At 40.7% G+C, this 15,362-nt stretch overlaps 1 long non-coding RNA gene and 2 gene segments (V, D, J or C); 2 read left to right on the top strand and 1 right to left on the bottom strand.

The window, feature by feature from the left end:
• Positions 1 to 11,026, bottom strand: part of LOC117286586 — a 14,287-nt gene extending 3,261 nt beyond the window's left edge. Inside the window, exon 1 of the long non-coding RNA XR_004517755.1 lies at positions 10,948 to 11,026. This is a non-coding gene — a long non-coding RNA (uncharacterized LOC117286586). The remainder of the gene's footprint in view (positions 1 to 10,947) is intronic.
• Positions 3,068 to 3,580, top strand: LOC104847961. The segment is given in 2 exon segments: positions 3,068 to 3,146; positions 3,261 to 3,580. Coding segments are annotated over 2 exon segments (375 nt in total).
• A 3,654-nt stretch (positions 11,027 to 14,680) lies between the features above and the next one.
• LOC104847964 lies at positions 14,681 to 15,160 on the top strand. The segment is given in 2 exon segments: positions 14,681 to 14,742; positions 14,841 to 15,160. Coding segments are annotated over 2 exon segments (375 nt in total).
• Positions 15,161 to 15,362: the final 202 nt, after the last annotated feature.

The raw sequence follows: 15,362 nt of genomic DNA, 5'->3' as shown, positions 1-15,362 counted from the left end.
ACATTGTGAAGGGAAGAAAGGGGCTAAAGGTTTAGGGAAGGTGGGATGGGTAGGGGAAGGTTAATAAGGGTACAAGAAAAAAAGTGAGATAATGAAAAGATGGAAATAAAGTGTTTGTAGATGGGGAGGGGAGGAGGGGGTAAAGGGAGGGCAGGGACAAGGGGAAAAAATGAGAACCAAGACCTGTCATGTAGAGGTACAAGATCCAAAACAATGAATGTAACTGTACTGCATCCCTAAAATGTACCAATAAACTCAATTAAAGCTGAAAAAATTTTAAAAAAATAAAAAATAATAAAATTATGCAGTTGCACTAACAGTATCATGAACATTCCTCAGCATAGGCATTTTGAGCAAATCAACCAGAACCCCTTCCCTCTTGACTTTTTATTTTATTGAGAGAGAATTTAATAAATATTTCCACTGCTGCATAAAACCCTGGTTCCTTTAAGTACCCACCCTCAAAGTAATGCCATTATTCAGGGAAATGGGGCAATGGGATTTATATTATTCACTTTTTAATCTCTGAGACATTATACTGAACACCCACAGCTTAAGGAATGAGAGGTTTAATTTAGCTCACAGGTTGTAGAGATTTCAGCCCATAGTCAGTTTTCTCCAAAGAAGGGGAGTATGGCAGAGGAGAAACAACTCACAGCATGGCATGTAGGCAGAAAGCAGGGAGCAATCAAGGGATAAGAGTGGAGCATACACCCTTCCAGATCACATCCCAGAGACCACCTCCTCCAACCAGTCTTTGCCTACAAAATCACATTTAGCGATAACTCATGCAGTAGTGGACTAATCCACTGACGACTACCACACTCCCATGATCCAGGCACAGGAAGTCCACCTCCTCCAACCAGTCTTTGCCTACAAAATCACATTTAGAGATAAACTCATGCAGTAGTGGACTAATCCACTGACGACTACCACACTCCCATGATCCAGGCACAGGAAGGATTTGGGGGCCATCCAGATATGAATCACAACAGGTCCACTCAGTTTCTCCTTGTCCCACAGCATGGATAGAGTCACAGAACAAGGAACAAGCAGATATACTTCAACTCTCATGGAAACTTCAAGGAAACATCTCACATGAAGTATCACTATCCAAGTCGTAGTTTAGGCAAGGACATCAGCCTTCTAATCTATCACTAGTAACACAGAGGCCAGTGACAAGAATCACTGCTCCGACACAGTCCACACAAAAAGAAGGGACCCACATATAGGCAAAATCATATCTTTTAATAAACTAATACTTTAGAAGAGAAAGCACTTCTCCACTTATTTCATTTTGTTTTTACTTTTTGCAATACTGCAGATTGAAGCAGGTACTTACACACTAAGGTAAATCCCAAATCTTTTTGATATTTATTTTGAGACACCATCTGGCTAAGTACCTAAAACTGACCAGGAGAGATCCTTCCATATCGTTTTGTTCAGGGCACTTATCCTGAACAGATTAACATAATTTTGTTAAATGACATAATCATATGACTTTTATTCTTGATTCTATTTATGCTTCTGTTTATACTGGTTGATTTACATATGACGAACCATCTCTGTACTCCTGGTATGAGACCAAATTGACCATGTCCTATAACTTTTTAACATCTTATTTAATTATGTTTGTAAGAAGTTACAGCAGAACTTTACATCAAGGATATGATCCACTGTTTCGCTTTTTGCTGAATTTCTATCAAGGTGACACTGGCTATATAGGATGAATGGGGAGGCATTCCTTGTACTCCTCTTTCATGGACCAGTTCAAGGAACATTTGTGTTAGTTCTTTAAGGACGTGGTAAAAGTCAGTAAACTGCATGTCAGAACGGGTGCTTTCTGCATCACTGTTAAGTGGCTGCTGCATCCAGGAGATACAAAATATGCAGGTGATTCTGTTCTCCTGTGCTTCCCACCCAGACAGTGGGGTGCTTCTCAAGATGATGCCCACTACCTGCAATGTATGGATCTGTAGGGAAATGTATGGGATTTCTCCCATACTAGCTTGGTATACAGATCTTAGATCTCCCTTTCTCCCTGACTGCCTATTTGTCTGGTAGCTTAGTCTGCTGTCTCGGACTATATAATGATTCTGTTTTTTAGCCGTTAGGACAGTTCGCCACCTCCAATGAGCTATCATTCATTCAGAGTTAGTCCATTCTATTTTTTTTTCACTTGTTATTCTCAGCATCAATATTTCTGGGCTTTCATGTGGTTAGTGACTTGTTTCTGCTTCATTCCCTATCTGCCCATGTGTGCTTTCCACCACACTGCCCCATACCTGCTGATTTATATAAAGTATTTGGAGCAGTTTGTATAAACTGGTTTCCTACAGTCCCCCACACTGATTTCTCTGAGTGTAAAATGTCTTATCATATGGGGAGAGATAAAGGCAGAGGTAAGCAGAAATTAGACTTTATTAATTCAAATGACCCATTGGATTTTTAAAGTCTTCTTCTGTTAATTTTTTTCTTTCAGTATGCTACTTTTTAATGCACTATAACTTTAAGCTTCAGATGATTACACATCATGGAAACTAATTTCTTAGTCCCGCTCTGTCTCGTTACATCCCTGATAAGTATTTCTGATAACTTACTCTACAAAGATTATCACAGAATCAACATAGAGAAGACTTCTACTCTCAGTATTAACTACAGGTTCCAAACTCAGGGAACCTAAAAAAAAATTTTTTTTTAAATAAAAAAATAAAAACACCCACAATTTGTGGGATTGTTGTATATATAGCAGGCTCTGTTTTATATGGAAAGATGACATAAGAAGATGTGATGAGCATCTAAAAGAGCAAAACAAAATTATACACAAAGAAAAGCTGAATGATTTTGTCCTCTGGTCACAAGGGGAAAAAATACACCCTGCAAACAAATCTATACCAGTCTAGATTAATCCTGGACACTTGGGTCCTTGGGCCTGTGCTAAGTTACTGAGCTGAGACAGCTCTGCAGCTGTGCCCAGCCCGGTCCAGCCCTGATGATTTGCATGTGCCCAGAACACATCCCACTACCCTGAGGACTTCTTCATAGGCTGCTCACACCCTGAGCGGGAGTCAGTCCCCAGTCAGGACACAGCATGGACATGAGGGCCCCCGCTCAGCTCCTGGGGCTCCTGCTGCTCTGGTTCCCAGGTAAGGATGGCAGCCCTGGGAATTTTTGCTCAGCACTGAATGATCACAGCCACCTAATTCTTTAGTGAAGTTATTTTATAATGTGATTAATTATGTAAACTTTTTCCCTGTCAGGTGGCAGATGTGACATCCAGTTGACCCAGTCTTCATCTCTGTCTGGATCTTTAGGAGCCACAGTCACCATCACTTGCCGAGCCAGCCAGGGTATTAGCAATAATTTACACTGGTATCAGCAGACCCCAGGGAAAGCTCCTAAACTCCTAATCAGATACGCAACCACTTTGGAGTCTGGGGTCCCCTCCAGGTTCAGTGGCAGTGGATCTGGGACAGATTTCACTCTCACCATCAGCAACCTGCAGCCTGAAGATGTTGCCACTTATTTTTGTCAGCAGAGTAATAATTACCCTCCCACGGTGGTACAGGCAATGACATAAACCTCCCAGGGAAGCAGAAGTGTGAGGCTGAGCTAAAAACAGCTGCTCTTTCTGGTGCCTCCACCTGATAAGAGCATTTCTCAGATGCAGCCAGGATTTGAAGGTTATTTGATGGTGTTAGAGAAGGCTTCAGGCTGGGTCCTTGCTCCTTACCTCTGTTTCCTCCTCTCCAATTCCACCAGTTCAGATATGACCATGCTTTCCCTAATTTAATAAAGGACACAACCATTATACTTTAAGAGTATGAATTAAAGCAAGTATTAAGATTCATTTAGCAAAAGGAAAGCAACAGTAGCCATTTCAAACAGAAATATAAATCTCATACATATGGAAGTGAAATAGATCTACAAAAAATAAAGCACAAGATACTTTATGAGCTGGGCATTGTGGTGCCTATCTGTAATCATAGCAGTCAGGAGGCTGAGGCAAGATGATTGTCACAAACCCAAAGCTAAACCTGGGCTATATAAGGATTTAAGGCCAGCCAGAGCTACATAATGAGATCCTCTCTCAAAAAGAAAGCAAAAGAAACCACAAATGCAGCAACAGCAACAATAAAAGTACATGTTAAAAGTACATGTGATTCTCTGATCCTACTTCAGTAGCCAAAGAAGACCTGCAACATAAATTCTAAGCAAGAATTGTTTTAGTAAAATAATTAGAATGTATATTACAACTTTTGAAAGGTCAAATTTTATTATGACTGAGAAACCAAATGCTAGATCCTCTGATGCTGTCCCAGAAGCCAGAGCACATCTGCCCCTGATGTCATGGTCCACTTGACCATGGGGTCTCACATGTGTCTGGAAACCCAGGTATGGAAACTCTGGTGTTCTCAGCAGCCTACAGCACAAAATCACAGGGAATTCTCCCCCACTTCTCTCCCTGGAGGTGTACACAGATCAAGTTGAATCATTCTCCTCTAAGTTTCAAAGGCCCTTCTTTGGGCATTTCCATGGAAAAATGAGTGGGTAAATCAGTTCAGGGAAATCTGTCTCTAGAAGTGATGGTGATTATAGTGTGTGGCACATCTGCTGACCTCTTTGAATGCCAGTACTTCCCCCAGCTCAAAAGTTTATCAGGTATGTAATAGACCCAATGGCCTATGAAGTGAAATCAGAAAGCTGAGGTCACGATAAGAACAAATCATGAAGTCCCAGTGTCAAGTCAAAGTCACAAATATTCACGAATTGTATAAGAATCATATTATAAAATACAACAACTTTCTTGGACAAATCAAGCCCAACTAAATGTGAATGTAGCATTATTTTCCATCTACAAAAAATTTATCCTTAATCCAAAATCATCAGCCACACATCAGTGAGATTTTACAAATGCAAAATTTCAGAATCACATTAGACCTACTGAATGACAACCTGCATTTTAGTATATCAAAATATAATCTGTATAAGGATTAAGAAGGTATATTTAGAAGTTTATTTCAGTTTCTTAGAATCTCTTTACAGTCAATGAGTCTTTCGAAGGACAGCTCTACTTAAGACACACATTAACAAGCAATTCACCTGTACATTTTTTGTTTTTGTTACTGTAACTAAATATTTGAAACTGAGTATATTATAAAGAAAATAGATACATTTCATGCAATTTTGGAGGTTAAAAGTTCAAGATTGTTCAGGTTTATTAGACCTTTGGAGAAACGCATATGAAGACCTGGAGAGAAGAAAATATTTGAAAAGGTGTGGTTGGGCCATTGAAATTGAGCCAAACTTGAAAATTATAAATTTCCTATTAAACTTCTCATGTAAATGTCATAGATCGGCATGCACATCTCAGTTGTTAACATTATCCAATACACACACTTTAGTCAGTTACTCTTCTCAGCTTGTCCAATGAGGTGCGTGCAAACATAAAATAATCAGCAACTGACTGAAGGCTCACATGGCCGCTGTCTTAATTATTGTAAACACATATGAATTGAATAAATTAATGAGAGTTACTATGTTTCCATGTGTGTATACAACATGAGTTCTTCATGTTCATTTATCCATTGTTAATCCTCTCCCTGCTTTTCTCCTCTCTCTCTCTCCCTCTCTCTCCCTTTCTCTCTTCTCTCTCTCTCTTTCTCTCTCTCTCTCTCTCTCTCTCTCTTTCTCTCCTTCTCTTTTTTCTCACACTGCTCTTAGTCCCTATTCATCCCTCCACTATATACAGAACAGAATTTGCTCTTTTAGCTTCCATGTATGCTATGGTTTATATCCAGATATCAGTCAAAGCCTCATGTTCTCATAGGTGGGACTTTTGGGAGTGACTGGATCATGGGTACATGATACGGGATTAGTCTACTGATTGGTTTACCATAGTTTTGTGCATAGGTGATGGATTTGTTGAAGAGCGAAGACCCACCCTGCATAAGAGTGGAACCAGCCAATGAGATTATAGCTTGAATGGAACAAAAAAGGACAAAAAGGAAGATAGCTGCTTCCTGCCTGTCTTGCCATGAGCTGTTTTTCCTATGCCATGCCCCTCTGCCATTTTGTCCTGAATTGGAGCCAGCCAACTATACTCTAAAGTCTCAAAAAACTGCAAGCTAAAAGAAACATTTCCTCCTTTAACTTGTCGTTGTCAGATATTTTTTCCAGCAATGAAAGTCAACATGAGGTGCTTGCTCTCTCGGGATTTATCTAAATGGCACTGCACCAGCCTACAAAGTGCAAGGTCTTTAGTTCAATCCCCAGTACAAAGCCAAAAAAAGCAAAAGGTATTCGCTTCTCTTCGTCTGGCTTATTTCATTTAACATGGTTTTCTCCATTTCTGTACATTTTCCTTAAATGACAACTTTGTTTTGATTTGTGAATACATAATAACCTTTTGTGCATATGCCATAGTTTATGGCTCATCTGTTAATGCGCACCTAGGCTGATTGCTTGCCTTAGCTGTCATGAATAATGCTGCAATAAGGATATGTAGTGTACACAGCTAACAGTTCTGCCTGCTGACTTCATTTCCTCTGGAATATACCCAGGAGTGGGATATGTGGATCCTATAGTGGTTCTATTCTTAGTATTTGAGGAATCTCTATCCTGCTTTCCCTCATGTCTTCAGTAATGTATTTTTGCCACCAGAAATGCAGAAGCATTTTCCATATTCCTGCCACAATTTGTAGTTTTTAAAAGTATCTTTCTTTTCATCTGTGCATCCAGCTCAGCAAGAACAAGGACATCTCCTGAATCCTCAAAGTCCTATGGCAGATGAGGGATCAGCCTCTCACTCAGAGTTCAGGTGACGCAGTGGGCAGCAGGACAGTGCAGTCCCTGCATACTGTTGCAGCCTTCAGCTTGAATCTCTTCCCAGCTTGCTGTGTGGTGAGGCTCAGGTCCTGGAGCTGTACCCTCACTGTAGTCTCATCCATGATTAAGGTAGGAATCTACTCTACTTCTAATGAAGTATAATTTGAGGGTTCTGCTGATTACAGATCACAGAAAGTGTAATTTCTTGTTCCTCTTTTCCTCATAACATTCTTGGAGAGTAGTGACCATAACTTACTGTACCAATATTATGAGGGTGTCATAGCACAGGGAAGACTTGCATTCTCAATATTAACTACAGATTCCAAACTCAGGCAATGAAAAACAACAAGACAAACAATCAAAAAGTCTGTAGGGGCCCAGGGATTTAGCTCAGTGGTTCTGCAGCCTGCCTGCAAGTGCAAGGACCTGAGTTCGATCCCCAGTACCAAAAAAATGAAATAAAATAATAAAATAAAAAAGTCTGTAGGATTGATCTATATATAGCTAGCAAGCCCTGCTTCATACAGAAAGTTAACAAAAAATGTGATGAGCATCTAAGAGAACAAAGCACTGGACTCCAAGGAAAAGCTAATTGATTTTGTCCTCTGGTCAAAAGGGAGAAAACACACTACCAAAAAATATATACCAGTGTGGTGTATATATACCAGTGTGGTGTTATCCAGAACACGTGGGGGCACTGGATTTATGCCGAGTGACTGAGAGGAGCCAGCCACTCAGCTGTGCCCAGCCCTGCTCAGCCCTGCTGATTTGCATGTGCCCAGACCCCAGCCCAATGCCCTTAGGACTTTTCTCAAAAGACTGCTCACACCCTGTGCAGGAGTCAGTTCCAATCAGTACACAGCATGGACACGAGGGGTCCCGCTCAGCTCCTGGAGCTCTTTCTGCTCTGGCTCCCAGGTAAGGAAGCGAAGCAGTGGGAATTGACTGAACACTGTATAATCTGAGCCCTGAGAATCTTTAAGCAAGTTATTTTACAATGTGATTAATTATGTAAATATTTGTTTTTGTGTTTCCACTCTCAGGCATAAAATGTGGACATCCAGCTTGCTCAGCCCCCATCTGTGTCTGTATTTTTCAGAGACAGACACCGTCATTTGCCAAGCCAGCCAGGGTTTTTGTAATAGCTTACACTGTTTCAGTATAAACCAGGGATAGCTTCTAAATTGCTAATTGGTTTTTCAACTACGTTGCCCTCTGTGGTCCCCTCCAGGTTCAGTGGCAGTGGAAATGGGAAATATTTCACTCTCAACATCAGCAGCCCCCAGCCTGAAGGTGCTGAAATTTATGACTGTCTACATAATTACAATAACCCTCCTACAGTGATATAAACCATGACATAAACCATGACAGGTGTGACAGTGAGCTAACACAGCTGCTATTCCCCACGACTTCATTTTGTAAGTGTGTTTCTCAGATGCAGCCAGGATTTGAAGGTTATTTGAAGGTGCTAGGGAAGGAATCATGCAGGGTCCTCACCTTTATCTCTGCTTTCAACCCCTCAGCTCCAGCAACACAGACAGGACAATGACTCTCTACCAATGACTAATGCTGTAATGAAAATCTTGAGGGAGAAAGGTAGCTGTGCCTTATAAATGCAAGAGCATATAGTACTGCTGAAAATTTACTTTTCACGGTATGATTAAGATATTGACTTAAATAACAGTAGAAGGTTCATGAAAGTTGCTCACAATATTAGTACATAAACTTGCACTACTCTGTCCTTATTTGAGGATCCCACGGGGATGTTGTGTTGACCCAGACTCCACTCTCCCTGCCTGTTCTTGGAGAACAGCCTCCATTACCTGCAGATCCAGTCTTGGCCTCCTGCACAGGAAGGGACCAATTTGAGTTGGTCCTTACCAAGGGCAGGCCAGCTTCAGAACTTCTGATTCACAGGATTTCCAAAAGTGCCCCTGGGGTCCCAGACAAGTTCAGAGGGAGTGGGTTAGTCACAGATTTCACACTCAGAGTCAGCAGGGTGGAGGCTGAGGATGTTGGAACTTATTGCTGTTAAGGGACACACTGTCCTCCTCCCACAGTGGTCCAGTCTCCAACACAAACCTCCCTTCTTGAGGTGGCCCAGCTGTGACATACATGACTGTGTTACATCAGATGCTGGGGGCACTCAGGGGAACTGTGTGCTGCTCTCTGCGTCATGTGTACCTTGGTGACAACTCAGGCACCTCTACAACAGCCCTGAGTGGGACTGTGACTATCCACATGCCCTGTGATCACCCAGCTATGGTGACGGTGATAGTGGCCTGAGAATTCACCCTCAGTATCACTTTTGGCAGTCCTTTGTCAAACTGATTTAGTCTGCACAGCAGCCAGACAATTGTTGCAGAAGAGCAATGATAGAATTTAAATATATTTTGAATATTACCGATTTTTACTGTGTTTTATATAGCATGTTATGTTTTGTTTCTAGATGTTGCTCTAAATCTTCATGAGGTCTTAGGCAGGGTGTTTTGCTGGTGGCTAGTGGAGTGTGTGATGCTGGGATCAATGCTGTGTGGTTACTAAATTGGTTTACTCATTAGATTGGTATAGTTCTGTGGAGGATTAAGGGTTTCCACCCTGGATATGAGTGTTATATGCCCTAATGGTTGGTAATGTGGAAAAGATATGAGAGACAAAAAGAGAGTCTGTGGTCCTTTCTTGCTTGTCACTTGATAATTTCTACTTCCCTGCTGACTGTCTTCTATCTACTTTGCCATGGATTGATTCTCCTCTGTGATGGCCATCTACCATGCCACCTTTTCATGGAGCCAGTTATTCTGACCTGAAACCTCTAGAAACTCTGAACCAAAATAAACATTCTCTCCTTTACTTTGGATGTTGGGTATACTGTGTCAGCTAAAAGAAAAATAACTTAAGACATAGCATAAAGCTATGCTATGTAATGTTGAAAAATTGTGTTTTCCTACCCAATTAACTGCCTACTCTTTACAGTAAACTCTCCTGTCCATTAGGGCATTTGAAAAAGCAATTGACACAAGTTTTCCCTGGAAAAGTATGGCTCAGTGTAACTAGTAAATAATGTTTGATTTTTTGAGTATTTGCTTTTGCTTCAGTGCGTTCAGAACAGATATAAGATTTAAGAACTTACTTTACTTCAATTAGATTTGCTGAGGTTTTGCAGTTTTAACACTTCCAACAATGTGCTTTGAAAATAAACAGCATATGCTGACAGAGAGAAAAGGGAAGTTTTGTACATATACCTTGGGAATATTTAAATATTTAATTATCTTTCAAATTAAAAATTCAATTTTTTTTAACATTTATCCTAACTGTGATGCACTTGGTACTATATTTCAATAAAAAGGATTTCAAAGAAAAGGAAGATGTAATGCTTTCACAGTACTCCTCATTTTCTAAAAATAAATTTGAATTATATAATCGTACACTAATCATATTGTAGCATTATGCATTAAATAGATTCTATTGCAAATACTGTTACAAAGTTATATGCGAATTAGTCAGTTTACCTGTCAACACACAAACACACACACACACACCTTCAAGGAGGAAAGGTTTAATTTGGCTCTACACTATCAATGTATGGTTGGTTCTCTCAAAGGTAAAAACATGGCAGAAGAGTATAGTGAAGCAAAGCTGCTTAGGCCTTGGCATTCAGGAAACAAAACATGGAAACAGTGTCCTAGAGAGGGATGGGTTGGGGACAACAAAGTCATGTCTGATGGTCCATCCACATGTACCCAGAAGTGGGGCCCTCCAATTACACATGGGGCATCCCCAACCCAAACTAGCAGAACCCACCATAATGGCAAACTCCATCCTCTTGTCAATTTTATAACAATACACATCCATTTAAACCATACTTAATCCACAAATATGGACCATAGGAAGTACAGAGTAGGGTAACTGAAAAATAAACTCACATGTGTTTTCACTTCTGACTACTTAATTAAATCATGGTTTGATCAAGTACACTGACCTTCAGATCCCTCGTGTCTCTGCCCATTATAAGTACAGATTCATAGGTCAGAAAGAGATTTAGATGAAATATTTTCTACTCAATATATTAAAAATCACTTTTGCAGTATTAAAATGATATTATTTGTGTTAAAGTCTTACCTGAGACCAGAGAAGAGGGTACAGGAAGAGTTGTTACTGTGACACTATTGTGCTGCCTTTTCCCTCCAAGGCAATGGACTCCATCCCAGGGAAGCCTCAGTTAGAGCTTGTCATCAGCCAGCTTAGAGCCAAAGGAGTCTGTACAAAGCAGGGGCAAGTGTGGTTAAACAACTGTGCACGTGAGGTGAGTTCTGAGGACAAATCATGGAAAGAGGGGGGAAAATCAAACACTCCCAATTTGAGGAACTATAGTTTTATAGTACTAAAAATTCAGAAATAAATGTACTTCTACTTTGCTTTTTTTGGTACCGGGAATCAAACTCGGGACCTTGAGCTTGAGAAGCAGGGCACAGAACCATTGAGCTAAATCCCCAGCCCTATTAAATTTAAAAAGCATAATTTTCAGTTATGACACACAAAATTTCCAAATGTGGAATTTTTTTAATCAGATAAATGAGGTAAAATTTTAAAACATGGAGCCGGGTGTGGCAGCACACGCCTGTAATCCCAGCACTTGGGAGGCTAGCACAAGAGGGTTGCTGTGAGTTCTAGACTAGACTGGGCTACATAGTGAGTTCTAGGTCAGTCTCAACTACATAGTGAGACCCTGTCTCAAAAAATACAAAAACCAAATAAATACATAAATATAAAATTTTAAAAACGTGAGCTGATTTATAACAGTTTACATGAAACTGTGGATATATAATTATGAAATGTCCATATGATATCTGTACATGGAATACACTTCCATTCACTTGATAGAGTAAGGATAAAGCTCCAAATTTTTCTATCTCTTTCTTATTTTCAATTTTAAATACCCATTAGATTTATTTTGGATGAACTTCAATACATCCAAATCAGACCACTGATAATTCCCTCAGAACAAACTGCCACGAGTCACCACATACTTAGGAGTCACCTTTGTCCCTCATCTTTAGATCAACCAGTTTTTCAAGCAAGGACTGGAATCCTCCCAAAGCCCTTTCTCTAATAGATGTAAAGTGTCATTGCTCCCCCTGGCGGTAATAGGTGAAAAAGCTTCAAATTTCAAACTGGTGAAGTAATTGTTAATTCCTATACACCACCATAAAATTATGCCCTTGCAATAACAATATCATGAATCTGTCTCAGCAGAGGCATTTTGAGCAAATCAATCAGGATCCCTGCCCTCATTGTGCTTTCATTTTATTGATAGGGAAAGTTAATAAGCAAATAATATTTCTAGTGCTGCCCAAGACCTTGCTTCCTGAGTGCCCACCCAAAGGACTGCCGTTGCTCAGAGAAATAGGGTGATGGGTGTTATCTTAGTTACCTTGTTGTTTCTGAGACACAATACAGGACATCCACAGTTAAGGAAGGAGAGGTTTATTGTGGTTGCCAGGTCTTAGAGGTTAGAACCATAGTCAGATGGCTCCAAGAAAGGCAGCATGGCAAGAAGAAATAGCTCATGCCATGGCAAAGAGGAAGCAGAAAACAATAAAGGGAGGAGTGAGGGACATAGACTCTTCCAGATCATGCCCCAGTGACCACTTCCTCCAACCAGGTATCACCTCCCAAATTACGTCTAGTGATAAACTCATGCGTTAGTGGACTAATCCACTCACTAATACACATGTCATACAGCCATGATCCAATAACTCCTGAAAGCCCACAGGAGGTGTTTCGGGGACATCCAGTTATGAATCCTAACAGGTCTACTCAGTGTCTCATTGTCCCACAGCATAGGCAGAGTCACGGGACAAGGATACAAGCAGATACTCTTCAACATTTGTGTTTCCTTGCGAAATAAACTCACATGTAGCATCAGTACTGTTGTTTATCCAAATCACTGGACAAACATTGCCCTGATACAACATGTACAAACAAAAATAACTCACATTTAGAGAGCAGAATATATTTTAATAGATTTAATATTTTAAAACAGAAAACTCTTTTCCACCTATTTAGTTTACTTTTCATTTTTTGCAATACTGCAAATTGAATCTAGGGTAGTTTCACTGAGGGAAATCCCAAAGCTTTTGGATATATTTTTTGAAACACCATCTGGCTAAATTGCTAAATTATGTGAGATCATATATGCTAGTTTCTTCAGCGCATTTATCATGAACAGAGTAGAATTTTGTCAAGGTCTTTTGCTAAACCTATTGACATAATCATGTGACTTTTATTATTGATTTTATTTATGTATTTTCTTATATTTATTGATCTGCAGATGATGAACCATCTCTGTATTCCTGGAATGAAACCAAATTGATCATGTGCCACAAACTTTTTAATGTGTTGTGTAATTATGTTTGTAATACTTTGCTGAAGAACTTTACGTCAAGGCTTTGGTCAACTCTTTTCTTTTTTTTGAGTTGCTATCTGGTCAAGGTGTCATTGGATTTTTAGGGTGAACTTGGAAGCATTGTTCTATTTGTAATTCATGGAACAGTTTGAGGAATTTTTGTATTAGTTCTTTACAGATGTGGTAAAATTCAGTAAATTGACAGAGTGGGTGCTTCCTGCATCACTGGTGAGAAGTGGCTGCTGCATCCAGGAGATACAAGAAAATGGAGGGGATTCTGCTCTCCTCTGTCACCCAGCCAGACAGTGGGGTGCTTCTCAAGATGGTGCCCAGTACCTTCAATGTATAGATCTGTAGGGAAATGGCTGAAATTTCTCCCATACCAGCTTGGTACAAGGAACTCAAATCTCTCTACCTCCCTGTGCATCTCTTTGTCTGATGGCTTAATCTCCATTGCATTACCTTAGGATTCTTTTCTTTAGTCTCATAATAGAAAAGTTCACAGCTCCCCACCTTAGCTACTATGCATTCAGTGTTGGTCCTCTCCATTTTTGTTATTTCACTTGCTATTCTAGTTATCAGTACTTTTGAGTTTCACGTAGTTACTGCCTTTTTTCTGCTTCATTCTATGCTTCCCCTTGTCTGCTCTACTTCTTCATACTAAGGCATACCTGCTCACTTATATTAAGCACCCGAGCAGACTGCATACACTAATTTCCTGAAGTCCCCCAGGTTGTCATCTCTAAGACTAAAGTGTCTTGTAATACAGGGGTACATACACTGCAGAATAAGAAGAAATTAGATTTAAGTAAGTCAAACAGGCCACTGATTTTAAAAGTCTTCTTCCCATTATTTTTCTTTTGCTTCAGGACTCTACTAATTAGTGCATTGTTACTTGTGGTTATTACAAATCATGCAAACCGCAATTTCTTACTCCTCTTTACCTCATGGCATCCCTGGAGAGTAGTGCTGATAACTTAAACATCAAGATTATTGATGGATTGCAGCATGGGGAAGATTTCTGCTCTCAGCATTAACCACAGTTTACACACTCAGGAATCCTGAAAAAAAAAACACAACAAACTGTGATATCTGTGGGATTTTGTTATACCTAGCAGGCCCTCTCTTCTTTGGGAAGATACTGAAGAATATGTGATAAGCATATGAGAGAGCAAAACAACACTGGGCTAAAAAGAAGGGCTGACTGATTTTCTTCTCTGGGAACAAGGGAGAAACATACTGCAAACAAATCTACACCAGTGTGATCTAATCCTGGACACTATGTGTCACTGGGCCTGTGCTGACAGACTGAGAGGAGCCAGCACAGCAGCTGTGCCCAGCCCTGCCAGGCCTGCTGATTTGCATGTGCCCAGAGCACAGCCCACTGCCCTGAGGACTTCTTCATAGGCTGCTCACAGCCTGTGCAGGAGTCAGTCCCCAGTCAGGACACAGCATGGACATGAGGGCCCCCGCTCAGCTCCTGGGGCTCCTGATGCTCTGGCTCCCAGGTAAGGTAGGGCAGCACTGTATGGTGAGCGCCATCTGAATTTTTAGGGATTATTATGATTAATTATGTAAATATGTGTTTTTATGTTTCCACTCTCAGGTGGCAGATGTGACATCCAGTTGACCCAGTCTCCATCTCTGTCCGGATCTTTAGGAGCCACAGTCACCTTCACTTGCCGAGCCTGCCAGGGTATTAGCAATGATTTACACTGGTATCAGCAGACCCCAGGGAAAGCTCCTAAACTCCTAATCAGATACGCAACCACTTTGGGGTCTGGGGTCCCCTCCAGGTTCAGTGGCAGTGGATCTGGGACAGATTTCACTCTCACCATCAGCAACCTGCAGCCTGAAGATGTTGCCACTTACTACTGTCAGCAGGATTATAATTTCCCTCTCACAGTGGTACAGGCCATCACATAAACCTCCTATGGAAGCAGAAGTGTGAGTCTGACCAAACACAGCTGCTTTTCCTGGTGTCTCCACCTGATAAGAGTGTTTCTCAAATGGAACCAGGATTTGAAGATAATTCAAGGTTTTAGAGAAGGAATCAGACAGGGTCCTTGCTCCTTATGTCTGCATCCTCCTCCCCAACTACAGCAAGACAGAAATGACAGTGCCTCTG

This window comes from Fukomys damarensis, unplaced genomic scaffold (genome assembly GCF_012274545.1).
Source record: "Fukomys damarensis isolate Sample0158 unplaced genomic scaffold, DMR_v1.0_HiC HiC_scaffold_2, whole genome shotgun sequence".
NCBI lineage: Eukaryota > Metazoa > Chordata > Mammalia > Rodentia > Bathyergidae > Fukomys > Fukomys damarensis.
Note: the sequence above shows the minus strand (reverse complement) of the source record. Positions and strands in the feature narration are given on the sequence as shown.